The 15,756-nt window shown below is 57.9% G+C and overlaps 1 protein-coding gene across 10 annotated transcripts in view; it reads left to right on the top strand.

The window, feature by feature from the left end:
• The window catches only part of ARHGEF10L (Rho guanine nucleotide exchange factor 10 like), a 160,361-nt gene that overhangs the window by 119,772 nt on the left and 24,833 nt on the right, over positions 1 to 15,756 (top strand). For all 10 annotated transcript variants that reach the window (XM_059914797.1, XM_059914762.1, XM_059914825.1 and 7 more), the window contains 4 exons: positions 1,406 to 1,492; positions 2,662 to 2,888; positions 4,542 to 4,696; positions 11,547 to 11,695. In XM_059914797.1, coding sequence (XP_059770780.1) covers positions 1,406 to 1,492; positions 2,662 to 2,888; positions 4,542 to 4,696; positions 11,547 to 11,695 — 618 coding nt within the window. The remainder of the gene's footprint in view (positions 1 to 1,405; positions 1,493 to 2,661; positions 2,889 to 4,541; positions 4,697 to 11,546; positions 11,696 to 15,756) is intronic.

Below are 15,756 nucleotides of genomic sequence, written 5' to 3' on the forward strand. Positions count from 1 at the left end.
TTTTGGGGAGTCGGCTTCCTGGCATGGACAGGACTTCTGGGTCCAGGGCCTTGCCCGTCCGAGGAGCCGTTTGAGTTTTTGCCATCATCTTGGACCCAGGCTCTGTTGACTGGGCTGACATCCGGCCCGCTGGAGTTGCCATGGAAACGTCTGAGCCAGGGCTGCGGTTGCCGCCTCCCCGTCTGAGAGGACAGGAGCAGCAGCCTGGCAGAAAGGGCCAGGCACCCAGCTGGATGTGGCCCCCCAAGAAGCAAAGGGATGGGGAACAGGGGCCTGAGGGTGCCCGGGAGGCCTGGCATAAGTTGTACCCCAGAGTGCCAAGGTCTCCAGCCTGGCAGTCTGGCCTCTGGGTAGAGTTCAACCAGAAGGAGCCCTGGGCTGGGGTTCGAAACTGAATTCCAGCCCCGACTCTGCCATTAACTTGCTGTGTGACCTTGAACCAGTCACATCCCCCCACCCACCAAACTTCAAGTTTGCCAACTCCTAAATGAGGGGGCTGGATGCGGTGACCTCTTTGGGTCCCCTCACCCATAGCCATTAGAGACTTTATTAGAATATTCCAGCAGGGCTGGGATTGGCCGGGCCTTCAGGACCAACAGAGGGCAGCACCTGCCTGTCAAAAGGTCCAGTGGTGCTGCGTTTCTCCTGGGGGCACCTTGGAGCTCTCCCCACTCAGCCTCCTTCTCCTTCAGTCTGGCTGGAGTTCCCAGCAAGGCCCATGAAAGGGCCAGGCCATCTCCTCACATTGCTGTCCTGGCCAATGTGGACAGGGAGAGACAGACGGGCAGATCTAGCTCAGGAAACAGGCCCCAGAGAGCCACCAGGCATGGGGTTTGGGGCAGCAGATGCACAAGGAACAAGCAGCTGGTGGTTCTCAGTGACAACCCATTACAGAGGGAGCCCCCAGACCGCGGACCCAGCCCTCTGGTCCTGGAGGGGTCATCTGCAGAGGGGATCTGTTGACCTGAGGATCCCCCTCCATCGTGCTTCCCTGGGGGATGCACTTACCGTCCCCGTGGCCTCGGGCAATTGCGTGTCTTCCGTGGAACTCATTTTCCCCATTTGTAAAATATGGGGGGTGGGCGTTAGTGGTTTTCAACAAATCTTATCTGGAAGTTGCCTGGTTTGAAAATCCCTCTGCTGGCCCAGAGTTTCATTCAGACTCCTTTTAGCCAGAAGGTTGTAGGAGAGCGATGGTCAAGTGCGAGTGCATAGGAGCTGCCTGGAGAGGAACCTGCCTCTTTTCTGGCTCCACTCTCAGGGGCCTCACTCGGGGCCTGAAGGGGACCCAGGAATCTGCAGGTTTAACAGCCCCTCGGGTGGTTCAGACCAAGGTCTTGCTGTCAAATGTCAGCATCTCAGTCACCTCGACACTTAACCCTGTGTGTGCCGCCTGTCTCTGCAGCTTGGGGCCCTGGTCCACAGCCCTGTCAGCTGTCCCCTGGTGGGCTTCTCGGCTGTCAGCACCTCCCTTCCACAGGGCTACCTCTGGGTGAGTAACCCCCAGGCCCAGCCAGGGATTCTGGCCTCAGGGCATGAGCAGGGAGGGTGGCACCTGGGGTGGGTGCTGGAGAAAGCTGCCTGCCTGTGGCCCCCATTTTCTGCACCTTCAACCAGCAAGGTCTTCCTAGGAACTTCTGTGCCAGGCTCTGTGCTCAGAGTTGGCAGGTGTGACCTCACCAGGGACAACAGAAAACCAAGGGGCAAATAAGCTCAATTATTTGTGAGCTTGCAAATGGCCTTGGTGCCATGACGGAAATAAACGGGAAGCTGTGTGGAGTATCTGGATGGCAGGGTCTTCACTCCGGGAGTCAGGAGGCAGGGCTGCCTATCTCTTACGGAGATCCCAGCCCACCTTTCTGCCCCTGGGGTTCCTGGCAGAGCCTCCCTTGATTCAAATCGGTGTTCCCCACCCCCCATGCTCCTGGTGGTGCAGATTATGGCCTCCCATAGATTCCCTGAGGTTCCAGCCTCACCACCCCTCTGGTCATCCTCTAACTCCTCTTGCTTATTCCTGTCTCCAGGTACTTAGGCAGGGAAACTCTGGCTTACCCTTCAGAGTTCAGCCCAAATGTCCCTTCTGAGGGTGATTTGTTCTTCACTGTTTCCTCAGTGTCTAGCACATGATGTATCCATCCATCCATCCATCCATCCATTATCCTTCCGTCCATCCATCCATCCTTATAATCTTCTGTCCATCCATTCATCCATCCTTCCATCCATCCATCCATCCATCCATCCATCCATCCATCCATCCATTCAACAAGTATATAATGAGTGCCTGCCATGTGCTAGACACAGAGGTAAAACAGTGAACAGGACAGAGAAGGACATTTTAAAGAGCAGAGTGTATGCTCACTATTTGTTGGTTGAAATTCACCCTGGAGATAAGGAAATAGAAAGCTGACCGGGTATCTAGTCCACCTTAGTTCTTTACCTGATTTCCTTTGGGTCCTGAATCTAACTTGTTGCCCTGGCAGCTGGGACCGAGCGACCTTCAGTGACAGCAGGATATGTGTGGGCAGGAGGGGGGACGTTTCTCTTGATACCTAACCCCAGTGGCAAGTAGAAGTTCGGGACGGGTCCCTGGGAGGCAGGGGCTGAGCTCTGCCTCTGCTCTCATGGTTCTCACGTGATGGCCTCTCTGGGTCTCTGCCCCAGGTCGGGGGCGGGCAGGAGGGTGCAGGGGGCCAGGTCGAGATCTTCTCCCTGAACCGGCCCGCGCCCCGCACGGTCAAGTCCTTCCCGCTGGTGGCCCCTGTGCTCTGCGTGGAGTACATTCCGGAGCCGGAGGAGGGGGAGAGCAGAGACGGAGACAGGAAGTGCTCGGCTGCTGACGCCTCGGCTGGAGTGCACCCCACCGTCTGCCTCGGGCTCCAGGATGGCAGGTTAGGGGCCTGGGGAGGAGGGGCTGGGAACAGCCTGGGGCAGGGCTGGGCAGGTGCATCGGGGGCTGTCCGTCTAGCTTTGGCTTGTCACCCACCAACATTCTCCATCCCTGGTTGAGAGCAGAATGGGGGAACCAGGGATGCCCAGTGTCAGGAGCTGCTCGCACTTTAACCAAGACCCTTCAGCGGCTGCTTTGTGCAAGCTGGCTCCCTTCCGGGTAGTGTGGTACCGAGGGCAGCCGCTGACTTCAGTGTCACAGAGCTGGGTTTGGACCTGCTGTTTCCTCATGCCATTTAACCGCTCTGAGCCTCAGTTTCTTGTCTGTAAAGTGGGCGTTAGCATGCTTCCATGCAGGGCTGCTGTGAGAGTCCACTAGGACATGGGACATGTGAAGCCTTCAGGTCCCTTCTCTGTCACTGACAGCATCCACCCACCTGTGGCCTCAGTTAGCTTTGCAGGGCAGGTGGGCGTCCTGGGTGTGCCCAGGTTATGAGACCTGCTGGCAGAGGGGGCTCCCCCAGTAAGACCCTCCCGGAGCTGGCGAGTCAGCAACACTTCATTGCAGCAAGGGGCACTCCCGCCAGAGTTTAGCCTGCTGGAGGGTCCAGCCGTGTGGATGGGGGATGAACATTCATCCCACTTAAATGGAAGGTGAAGATGGTGATGAACAAGACCCTGAGATGGGCTACACCCCCATGTCCTCCTCATAGCTCCAAGCTTTTCACGCCTGTCCTAGAGTCGGGGGAAGTGGGGAGAGAGGATGTTTCCTGAGCACCCACTGTGTGCTGCTCCCCAGGCCAGGGTCTGTGAGCCTCACAGCAGCCCCACTATGAAGTGTTTCCCACACAAGCAGCTGGGGGAGGAGCTAAAAGCTAACATACGTAGAACCAACTCGGAGACACTAAAGGCTCTGTGATGTCCTGGTCTGGGTCCACGGAACCCAGGGGTCTGGTGAACACTCTTTGCTTTTAATGAGATCAAATTCAAACAACATAAAATTCACCACTTTAACCATTTTAAATCGTATAATTCAGTGGCTTCCAGTACATTCATGATGGGCAACCATCACCACTACATAGTTCTAGAACATTCTCACCACCCCCAAAAGAAACCCTGTATCACCCCCCATTCCCTGCCCCAATCCCTGGGAGCCAGTAGTCCACTTCCCATTGCTCTGTATTTGTCTCTTCTGCACATTTCAGGCAAACGGAGTCGCACAGTGTGTGGCCTTTTGTGCCTGGCTTCTCTCACTCCCCATAACATTTTCAAGGTTCACCCACGTAGCACATGTCGGTGCTTCATTCCTTTTTATGGCCGTGAGGTAGGCATCACGGCCCCGTTTTTTGGCGAGGACTGAGGCTCAGTGGTCCAGGTCAGTCAGCTGGACGGGGCACGTCTGGATTCACCCTCGGGTCTGTGTGACCCTGAAAACTGTTCTCTTAGCCCCTCTATTGTGCTGTATCCAGAGCCCCCTGTTTTCCACGGGCACCATCCTCTAAAGGCCACCCATGGAAAAGTCCGAGCATCAGCCTGTTCACACAGCAGGGAGGCTGGCTGAGCTTGGTTGGGGGGGCTCGGAGCCTCTCACCAGGAGGGCACGTGGGGTGTTGGCACCTGGGGGGCTAAGTGAGTCACTCGACCTCTCCCCACAGCATCCTGGTTTACAGCAGCGTGGACACGGGCACCCAGTGCCTGGCGACCTGCAGGAGCCCAGGCCTGCAGCCCGTGCTCTGCCTGCGACACAGCCCCTTCCACCTGTTTGCCGGCCTGCAGGATGGGACCCTCGTCGCGTACCCCGGGACCAGTGGTAAGGATGGGCAGCTGGGGGCGATGCGGGCAGCCCTGGGCCCTGACGGAGAGCCACATCCTGTACCAGAGCGTCTGTGGGAGGCAGGCCAAGGAGGCAGCTCAGAAAAAAATCGGGGAATCGAAGTGCTGGGGAGATTGGCGATCCCTGATCCCCACAGGAACGGGGTGCTCGCTACCATACAGGCAGCTCAGCCCATTGGCGGGAAGCTCTGCTGGATAAGAGCGGGGTCTCTGGGCTCAGCTAGATCTGGCTTCATGTCCACGCTCTGCCCTGATGACAGCTGTGTCCCTGGGTGAGCAGCTTCTCCTCTGTGCCTCAGTCTCCTCATCTGTAAAATGGGAATAATGGTAACACCCACAGCTCATGGGTACCTGTGGGGTAAAAGATTCAGTGAAGGCAAAGCATAGGACCTGGCACAGCGAGTGCCCAGTGGGGTGAGGCATTTCAATCTCCATTATTTTATTAAGTCATCGATGGCACAGATAATAACGTCTGGAGGGCAAGGCTGACAGCGTTTGAGCTGCCGTATGCCAGGATGGGGTGAAGTGCTTATGCAGGCGCATTATCTTAATTCTCGCCACGACCCTTGAGAACTGCCTCCCCTTTACGGATGCTGATGCTGAGACTCGGGGAGGGACACGAGGGCTGTGGTCCCCTGTCCCCTTGTGACTCGTTCAGCTCCCAGTCCGATGACGAGGGCTGGGCAGAGCAGAGAGCTGCCCCCAGCACCCCCAGAGATGGCTGATGTGCCGAAGCCTCAGCCTCCCTCCCCCTCCCATGCGCCTCTAATTGCTGCGTCATCACAGCCTGTTGCAGGGCTATAAACGGATATTTGTACTGAGCTTATTTTTTTTTTTTGCCACTTGGCACTGTGTTGGTATTTTAAATTAGCTTTCAATAAGGCATTTATAGTTTTTAATTAAAGGGGGTAGAGGGAGGGGGAAAAAATCCCTCTCACCGTCAGACAGACTGTGCGTTCAATATGGGCTCAGATCTTCGGAGATTTAGATCAGGGGTTCTCAGGGGACTTTTACCCTCTGGCTCCCACGGGAGACTGGGAGCCCTGCCCTGCCCCTGCTGGCTTCTCAGCCGCCAGTTTGGCTGCCTCCAGCCCTTTCCGTCTTGGTTCCTGACTCATCAGTTTGGGCGTCCGGGTTGGGAGGAGGCAAGGAGGTGTATCGGTTTGCTGGGGCTGCCATGAGAAAGTACAACAAACTGTGTGGTTTATACAGTGTAATTTATTGTCTCACATTCTGGAGGCTGGAAGTTCAAGATCAAGGTATCGGCAGGGCCGTGCTCCCTCGGAATGAGCTGGGGAAAGATCTGTTCCAGGCCTCTCTCCCAGCTTTGGGTAGTTCCTTGGCTTGTGGCACCATAACCCCCATCTTCATGTGGTGTTCTCTTTGGGTGAGCCTGTGTCCAAATAGCCCTTTGGAGTAAGAACCCCAGTCATATTGGATTAGGGGCCCACCCTCCTCCAATATGACCTTATCTTAACCAAGTACATCTGCAACAACCCTGTTGCCAAACAAGGTCACGTTCTGAGGTACTAGGGGTTAAGACTTCAATGACTGAATTTTGGGGGACACAATTCAACCCATAGGGGGATGGGGTCTAACCATTGGCTTTCAGCCTGGGATTGGAGCCTGGTGGTTTATCAGAACCAAAAGAGCCATTGGGGACCATCAGATGCCACACCCTCATCTTCTGGGTGGGAAGAGACTCCCTAGAGCCCCACAGGTGAGCCAAGACCTGAACCTAAGTATCCTCCCTCCAGGGCTGGCTGCCTGCTGTCTTGCCTGGAGGTTGAGATGCTCCACTAGCTGTCCCACATTGCAAACATTTGTCCCCCTAATATTTACTGAGCACCTACTATGCACCATGGATATGGTGGCCAGCAAACCAGATGTGAGCCCACCCTCACAGTTTATAGAGGGAGACAAGTTAAATTTATAGATGAGTCAAATGAACAGGCAGGAAGCTTACAATTACACAACGTGCTGAGGGTCCTAAGGGGAGGAAGAGGGTGTCGGGTGAGATCCTGACCCCCTGTGCATGGGGTGGGCTGGTTGGCGAAGGCCTCTCTGAGGAGTGAGACCCTGAAGGTGAGGCCTGAAGAAGGAGAAGCGGCCGGGCCAGTGAAGAGTTGGGGGAACAGCGTTCTTGCCGAGGGAAGTGCATGTGCAGAGACCTGGAAGCAGGAGAGCGGTTGGTCTGCTGGGGAGGCTGTCTTGCTGGACAGTAGCCGGGGTGGGAAGCGGCACCAGGCAGGGTCCGGGAGTTGATGGACTGGACCCTGTGGGCCTTGGGTTTGTCTCGGTCGATGGGAAGTGGAGGGAGGTGTTGGGAGTGGCCGAGCACTGTGGCTGGTGGATGGAGTGGACGTAGGCAGGCTGTCTGGGAGGCTGCCACAGCCAGCCGGGTGGGGGAGTCTGGGTCACTCTGTCCATGGGAGCCCACCCTCTGGCCTTTGGTTTGGCTTTGGCCAGGGAGGCCTCTGGGAGAGACCTTGGCCTGGTGCCTCCCCTTCCTGTGGTGTCCTCCAGAGATGGCCAGGGCAGGAAGGGGGGCTCTCAGGACCACACGCCTTTCATCTGGGCTGCATGTGGCTGGGTCTGGAATCATCAGCCTGGCCCATGACCCAGCCGTGGGGCCTCGGATACCCCTCAGATACCCCCACTCCATCCAAGCCCTGAAGCTGGAGCTGGGAGCTGCTCCTGGGCCAGCCTCCCTGGCCTTGGGCCCGCAGAACCCACCTCTGGTGCCCCATGGGGATTGTGAATAATCCACACCCTTATTCTGGGTGCGGAGCAGATACTGGTGAGATATCTGTCAGTGTTCATATGACAGGTTTGCCGTCGTGCCTGGGTTTGGCTAAGACCAAGACCAGATAAAGCTGGCATCCCTGACCCAGCTTTGGCTCATTGGAGAAGGGCAGGACCAAAAATATTGGGTTAAACAGGCAGAAACCAACCTGGGGACCTGCTGAGTCCTGGAGGTCCTGTGGAACCAGCAGCTGTGAGGTGACTGAGGATTCTAAGGTCACCAGGCCACTTGGAGTCCTGGGCTGTCGGAGCTGGGGGGGCCTTGGAGTCCAAGCTCCAGGTGACAGATGGAGAATCCGACTCCATGGCAGTGTGGCTGTGGCAGTCAGTCTGCTGCCCCCAGGAGCCTCCACTTATCAGCATTCATTGCCTCATTCATTCATTCACTCGCTCAGCAAATACACGTTCAGTGCCCACGAGGTGGCGGGCACTGCGCTGGGACATGAGCCAGGCGACCCCTGCCCCTGCCCATCCTGTGCTTGGGCAGAGCTGCCTGGACCCCCTCTGTCCGCCCCACCCCCGGCTCCGAGCAGAGACAGGAGCGTGACCAGGCCTGGGTCGGGGTGTGGGAATGTCCCTGGTTAGATGCTGGGGACGTGGGCCAGGGTCACCCCCCGGAGGAACTGGATGATGGAATGGGTGAGTGATGGTCTGGGGCGTGGTCAGGCTGTCGGGATTGGGTCCCTGCTGTGAGAGAGCGGGCCTGTTGCTGCTCCTCTTGGAGCCTCAGTTTCCTCACCTGTAAAATGGGTATGAATTCAGCCCCACCACAGCGGGTGGTTGTGAAGGCCAGGTGCAGTCAGTCACACAAGTGCCCAGAACGGAGCCTGGGCACAGAGACTCATGCCTGTTACCTTTCCACCATCATCATTGTTACTGTTGTTATTACTTCCGGGGTACCGGCTGCCCTTTGGGCCCCCCTCGATCTCAACGACTTGCACTCTGTGTCCTAACTTCTGGCTCCAGCTCGATCTGGACCCCCCAAGGACACCGGCTGGGCTTTGTCCCCTGCAGCCTAGGGGAGGAGGGACTCCCGCCTCTTGAAGGTGCTTTTTGCTGAGACAGGGGCTTCATCTCCGTTCATCTGGCGTGAGAGCTGATGCCGGGCCCAGCTCTCACGAATGGGCTGTCATGCAGGGGGCGGGTGTGAATTTGTAGGTGCGCGTGTGTGTTCTGGAGCATGTGTACCTAGAGCCACTGGTGGGCAGGGAGCAGGTGGAGGGATGGATCCCCCAGCAGGCTTGGGGTGGGTAGGGGTCCAGCCCTGCCCAGAGCTCACAGTGAGTACGTTTAAAGTCTTAGACTTGTGGCCTGTGGAGGCTGGGAAGAACCTTAGAGGTCAGAGTTCTGTCCCCTTGGGGTACAGATTGGAAAACTGAGTCCCAGCAAGGAGAAACCTCTTGTTCAGGGTCCTACCATGGGCCTTCGAATCAGGGACTCCTGTCCTGTATCCTTTTTGATATAATGATATCGGTATTATTAAATTTCATCAGTTAATCATTCTGTCCTGGAGTCAGGACTCTCAGGAGACACCCAGCAGGTGGAGGAGTGGTCAGTGCACATGTGACCCTCAAGGGTATCAGACCCTACCCCCTACCCCAGGCAGCCGTGCTATTCCAGGAAGGTACAGAGTAGAGGGTGCACGGGCTCTGGTGGTCATCACTGCCCACGGGGCAGAGCTCGCATTTCCGTTTTTGGGGTGTGGTTCCAGTATCCCAGCTGCTCCCTTCCTGGCAGGGGTCTCAGCCCCCACCTTAGCCTTAGTGGCGGGAGCTCCAGCTTCTGGCCGCAAACACTACTCACCTCTGGCCGCTGGAGGGCGCGCAAAGCCTTGTATTTTTGTGGCTCTGGTGTCCTGATGGGGGTCAGCGTCCCTTGTGGAGGCCTGGCTGCGTCATGGTCACTCTCCCCAGAGATCTTTGGAAAGCCTTGGAACCTGAGAGGGCAGCAGGGACTGGGGAAGGAGGCCAGGACCAGAGTTAGCCGAGTTCCAACCCTGCTTGGCCCACCCTCCTTGCGTGGTTCTGTGCAAGCTCTGGCTCCCTGGGTGTCTGCCGTCGCATCAGTCAGTGCCCTTCCGCGGGCTCTCGTGTTGTGTCAAAAGACAGCCAACAGCCAGAGCTAATGAGCAGCGGGTCCTGTCGAGCGGTGTGATTCGGACTGGTTCTCTAAACTCTGGGTCTCAGTTTTCTCAGTTGTAAAACAGGGATAAGAATAGAATCTTCCACATAGGCTGGTGGGAGGTAATGAAATAATTCATGAAAAGAGTGCCTGGCGTGCCCACGTGTAACAGAATGTGGCAACAGCTGTCAACGCTCCTCACTGGGTGCCCACCCTGTGCTAAACATTCTACACATTTAATTTGATCCCTGCAACATCCGGCGAGGTGTAGGCACGGTTATCATGCCCACTTTACAGGTGAGGAAACTAAGGTTCAGAGAAATGATGTTACCGTCACCCATCCAAGTTAATGCAGAGGTTGAGAGGCCGCAGCTTCCCACATGCTCCTATTCATGGGCTGGAAAGAACTGGATGTGTGTTTGTTGGGCGGGGGCTGGGAGGTGTATTTTCCAACTCTTAGCTGAGCTGGGAGCCTGCCAAGTTTAAGTAGGGCTGAAGGGGAGAGGAGAACCCGCTTGACAGGAAGGGGAAGGGAGGGTGCTTGTGGGGGAATCTGGTGTGTCTTCCATGGGCTCCTCCTGCCACACCCCTCCAGCTCTGCAGACAGCTGTGCTCCATCGCGCCACCCAGCAGCTGGCTCAGAGGGAGGGCCTGTGCGGGGGCTGCTTTGCACCCCTTCCAGGGACGCTGTGGAGGAGGGATGGGAGTGGCCGGGCACTGACAAGCCAGCGGCAGGCTCTGTCCTGCCTCCCACTGCTGACGGTATCTCAGAGGTGCGCCCCACTTCCTGTTCAACCCTCCTGTCCCATCTGGCACCCTGGCAGACAGGACAGCCTCTGGGGTTCTGTGGGCATCGGGTGTAGCTTCAGAGAAAAACCAGTCTCAGTGGACACTGCTCTCATGCCAGGGAAGATCCTTGGCATGTTCTTGGGTGAGCCGAGCATCCCTGAGGGTGGTGGGAGAGAGCCTCGTTCAGTGCTTGGCCAGGTCCCTTCATCTGCCTGTCTTCAGGGATGGTGGGCTGGGGACTGATGGCCTCTCGGGACTTCCTCCTTCCATACCTGGGGTGGTGGCATCTCTGGAGGAGTAAGGTCATCAGAGATCTTGGTAGAGGTGACAGAGTGCCTTGGAGCAGGCGAGAAGATGTGTGAGAAGGCAAGACTCATTTTCAATAAGTTACAGTGTCAGGAAAGTCCTCAGAGAGAGTCTTATTCACAGCACCCTCCCCATTTTACAGATGGGAAGACTGAGGCGTTGAGAAGTAGAGAGGTGCACTCAAGGTCCTTAGTTAGCTGCTAGCAGAACCAGGGCCAGGACATTCCCCACCATGTGCCACCTTCTTGGCAGGGCTCTGTGGATGCTGCCTCTTCGAGGAAGCCTCCCTGGATTTCTCCTGTGCAGAGTTGGTTCCTTCCATCTTAACAGCTCTCAAGGCCCTCTGTGCACACCTGGCCACTTGGGCTAGGCACTTCGTATGGTAACTGCTGTTTAACCCTTTGTTTTCTCCATCCAGCAGGGATTTTCTTGAGGGCAGGGTCTGTGTCTGATTTATTTCTGTCTTCACAGCACCCAGTACGGGGCCTGGCATGGAGTAGGTGCTTACTAGGTGTGTGTGGAATGAATGCACAGAAGAGAGGGAAAGGGAGAGAGGAAGGGAGGGAGGGAGAAGTGGGGAGTACAGCCCCCAGAGCGGGTGGAACATAAACTGAGGCAGATGGGAACAGCCGCCATGCCACTGGGGAAGGGGGAGGGGCAGAGAAAGGGGCCAAAAGCTGTCACGGAGCCAGGCTTGGCCCACCGCTGTGGCCCGTGCTTCCCGAGGGTTGAGGAGCCCTGGGTCTCTGACCCGTTTGCCATCCCCCACCCCCTGCTGCTGACCTGCTTCCTTCCTGTCCCTCCAGGAGGCGTCCCCTGGGACCTGGAGAGCCCGCCCGTGTGCCTGACTGTGGGACCTGGGCCCGTCCGCACCCTGCTGAGCCTGGAGGACGCCGTGTGGGCCAGCTGTGGGCCCCGCGTCACTGTCCTGGATGCCACCAGCTTGCAGACTCAGGTACCGGCCCTGCCTTGTGGTTCGTGGGTCCAGGCCCTGGGGGGGGGGGTCATCTCCGGGCACACCCTCGCACACTTTCTCGCATTCTACCTGGCACCGCTCTCGGCTCCCAGCCGCGTCTCAGGGATCATCAGAGTTGGCTGGGCAGCAAGAGGGGGCCAGGATCCCTGTGGGGCCCCGCCCTCTGCCCCGCCACGCACCCTCGGGGCTGCTGTGAGGGGAGGGATCCCCAGCCCACTGGGCAGTGACCCAGCTCCTCCGTTGTGTTTACTGCTCCCTGTGGAGGTGGAGCTGGGGTCCCTGCGCTCCCACTGGTACCCAGGACCCAGCTGTGCTGAGGGGATGGCCAGTGCGGACGCAGCCATCCTGGGCGCTGGGCTCTTTAGACAGTGTGGACGTGGAGCCTGCTGGGTCCTGCCTTGTCCCGTCACCAGCACTGCTGGATCCTCAGCCCTGGGATGAGGGCCTGGCCCAGGGGCTTCTTCCCATCCCCGCGTGGCTCCCTGAATGGTATTTTGGTGATGTTTGCCGTTATTTGATTTGTTTGGATTATCAACTTGAAATGAGCGGCCACCAGGCCCAGAGGGGAGCTGTGGGTGTGGGCTTGGGGTCAGAACAGACAGGCCCCCGCGTGCCTCCACGTCTTCTCTCGCCCGCTCTGTCCTCTCTCGTACAGCCATACATCAGCTACTCAACAGTCAGGCGACGGTAAGATCCCAGGGGATTGGGGCCGGGTCCCGGATGACACTGTCCTGGTTTGGCAGATGGAGAAACTGAGGCCCAGGGAGCTGTGGGTGAGCTCTGAGACCCGGGATTGAACCTCAGGGTTCCGGCGCTAACTTTCCCATCTTTGTTGAAGCATGAGGTGCAGCGTTCGGAGCTGTGCACGCCTGGCTCTGCCTTCCGGTTCCCCCACTCACCTGCTGGGGCCTTGGGGGGCCCCGTCTGTGAACACAGGTTTTCCCATCTGTAAAAGGGGAACAAGCATCCTTTCCCTGCGGTCCTTTCGCCGCTGAGTGAGATAACGCTTGGTCAGTGCCAGTGCCAGGAGATATTTGATTATCGGCCCTTCTGGGTGCTGGAAAGGGAGGTGGGGTGAGAGGCAGCGCCGTGGGCAGAATCAGAGGATTTGGGTTTCGAACTATAATCACCCTTTGAGGAGAAGAGGGCTGGGGGCTAAAGGTGACGCTGGGGCTGCCACCCTGGAGGGGCTGCTTGAACAGGACCAGGACCTTTGACCTCACTGGTGGGGCTGGGCCTGGCCAGAGGGGGTGGGCTCTGGGAGGGGCCGGGGCGGCACCAGCAGGAAGGGCACTGCTGCCTCCCCCACTCCAGCTTCTGGATTTCTTGGTGCTCTTTCCCCAGGCAGAGCTGGAGTAGGGGCGGGGAGCCCTGAGCAGCTGCGGCCACAGACTCCCTTCCCAGCCCCTGGTTCTCTTTTGGGGGCTTCCCTGCTGCCCCGGACCCTGCCCTGTCACTTCCCTCAGGGGCCTCTCACCTTCTCGGCCTTCTGCGAAGAAGGTGAGCAGGGGGAGGTGGATCCCCAGGGCTTCTGAGGTCCCCAACTGACCTGGGTCTCAAGACATTTGTCAGGAAAAAGGATGACGTCCCCCTGAAGCCCCTGCCCAAGCATCCCTGCATTGTCCCCATGCCAGGCCCAGTGCCCTCCCAGCTTTCTCGGCTGGCAGCCTGCGCAGGTTCTGACTCAGCCAGTAGCAGAGCCCTGGGGCCCAGCTTAGGTGCAGTGGTGAGAGGCAACAGGGCCCAGCCCTACCCTTGGAGGGCCTCCAGTCTGATGGGGGAGACCCAGCCCTGTCCCTGGGGATCTCCAGTCTGATGGGGGAGACCCAGCCCTGCCCTTAGGGGGCCTCCAGTCTGATGGGGAGACACAGCTCTGCCCTTGGGGACCTCTAGTCTGATTGGGGAGATCCAACCTGTCCTTGGGTGGCCTCCAGTCTGATGGGGGAGACCCAGCCCTACTTTTGGGGACCTCCATTCTGATGGGGGAGATTCAGCCCTGCCCTTCGGGGGGCCTCCTGTCTGATAGGGGAGACACAGCTCTGCCCTGGGGGCCTCTAGTTTGATAGGGGAGACACAGCCTGCCCTCTGTTCCCCATATGGGAAAAGTGAGCCCAGAAACATGAAGAAGCCAAAAGCGGAGTGCGGACGAGATGGGAAGGGGCAGGCTTTCAGAGCTCCCTGTTGGCCAGCAGACATTCTCAGTGCTGCCAGCAGGGGAAATGGGACAGGAGAGGGAGAAGGCAGCCGAGGAAAGTGGGAGGCAGGATGTGAGCTAAGAGTTGTTTTCAAGGAAGAATCTTCTAAGGAAGGATCCAGAGGCTGTAGGACCCTGAAACCACAGGCCTGTGGGAGCAAAGTGGCTGCTGGTTGTTGGGGCAGGCGGTGTGGGCAGCAGGGCCTGAGGAGCTGGTGAAAGCTGGGCCCCCAGGTGGCCTTTCCCAGGGCTACGAAACTTTCCGGAGGGGGAGGAATTGGGAGGCATCATCAAAGACAGAGGCCCTGTCCCTGTCCTGGCCATGCCCACCTCGGGTCTGCTGGGCACCCCACTCCCTTGGAGGCGACTGATTTGCCGTCAGCCTGCTTCAGATTGGGGAGATCCTTGCCCCGCCAGGCTGTGCACCCTTGGACAAGGCACTGGGCCTTCCTGGGCCTCAGTCACTTCATCTGTAAAATGGGATGACAGCAGTACTGTGTAGAGTTACAAGAGGACTCAATGGGAGGGTTTATATAAAGGGCTGTTTCACACAGTGCCTGGCACATACTAAGTGTTGGATGAGCATCAGTTATTGTGGTAATTGTTTGCCTAACTTAAGTCCTTATTGCCGTATACGTGGTTTGTTTGGAAAATCAAGCTGCTCCTTTAGAGTCGGAGGTGTTGGCGGGTGTGGGGTGTGTGTCCGCATTGCAGGTCTGCCGTCCCCTCGCTTCGCTGGCTGGAAGGCTTCCTTTTGCTGACAGCTGTTCTAGGAGCTTGAGACAGACGGACGAAGGGAAGGATGGGGCCCAGGCCAGGCCCTCACCCGATTTCGACCCTCACCAGCTGCTGTGCAGTCCCACCCAGGCCCTGCAGCTCAACTCCAGCCCCACTGTCCCTCAGGCCAATCGGCCACGAGGCTCCAGCCTGAGGCTGTGATGATTTAAGATTAGTTCTGGACCAGCTGCCCTTAAGAAGGGGATCAATATGACCTTTGCCCTGCTCTGTATACCTGGAGGGCGTCGGGAGGGCACTGGGTGGAGGCAGCCGGGATGGAGGAAGGGGTGGTGGAGGAGGCTCTGCAGCAGGGCGGGAGGAAGCCCAGGCACCCCCCACCCCCACCGCCCACCATCCGCAGCCGGGGAAATTGAAAAGTTTGTGCGTGGCGCGATGCGGGCGGCTCGCCTTCAGTACACACAATCCTTTGCACAGTAACGAGGCGATCGCCATGCATATTTAATAAAACCTCGCTTTGCTGCTGCTTGGGAAAGAGGAAGCCGGCCCATCTCTGTGCCAGGGCTCTGGCTGGCTGCTGCTAATGATCGCCGGACCCAGCCGGCAGCTCCACGCTCGGCTTGGTGGCCAGACGACCCGAGGAGCGGCCTGTAGACTGGGCTGCTGTCCAGGCAGCTGTGGTCCTGAAGGGGTGCCGAGGGCTCAGCACACGTCCTGCAGCGGCAGTGTGCCTCAGCTCAGACGAGGGGCATTGCTTAGTGGCAGCGACGTGCTAGACTCTCCCCCAGGGCTGAGACCCCCTGTGGGGACTGGAGTGCCTCGGAGCTGCCTAGGGCTCCACGCCAGGGGCCCAGGAGTGTCCTGTCAGCCGAAGTGTGGTCGCGTGGCTCTGGCCCAAATGCAAAGACATTGAGTGTTCATCCAGGGATTGTGTCAACTCTAAGGACCTTGCCCTTGTTTCTCCCACCCCCCAGGAAGTAATAATAACCAACATGTATTGAGTGTGTAGTGCGGACCAGGCATGAGGTTAAGTGCTCTACATGTATTAGCTCATTTAATCCTCAAACCACCCTGTGAGATGGGTACTATTATTATTTCACTTTACAGATGA

This window comes from Balaenoptera ricei, chromosome 1, assembly GCF_028023285.1.
Source record: "Balaenoptera ricei isolate mBalRic1 chromosome 1, mBalRic1.hap2, whole genome shotgun sequence".
Lineage (NCBI taxonomy): Eukaryota > Metazoa > Chordata > Mammalia > Artiodactyla > Balaenopteridae > Balaenoptera > Balaenoptera ricei.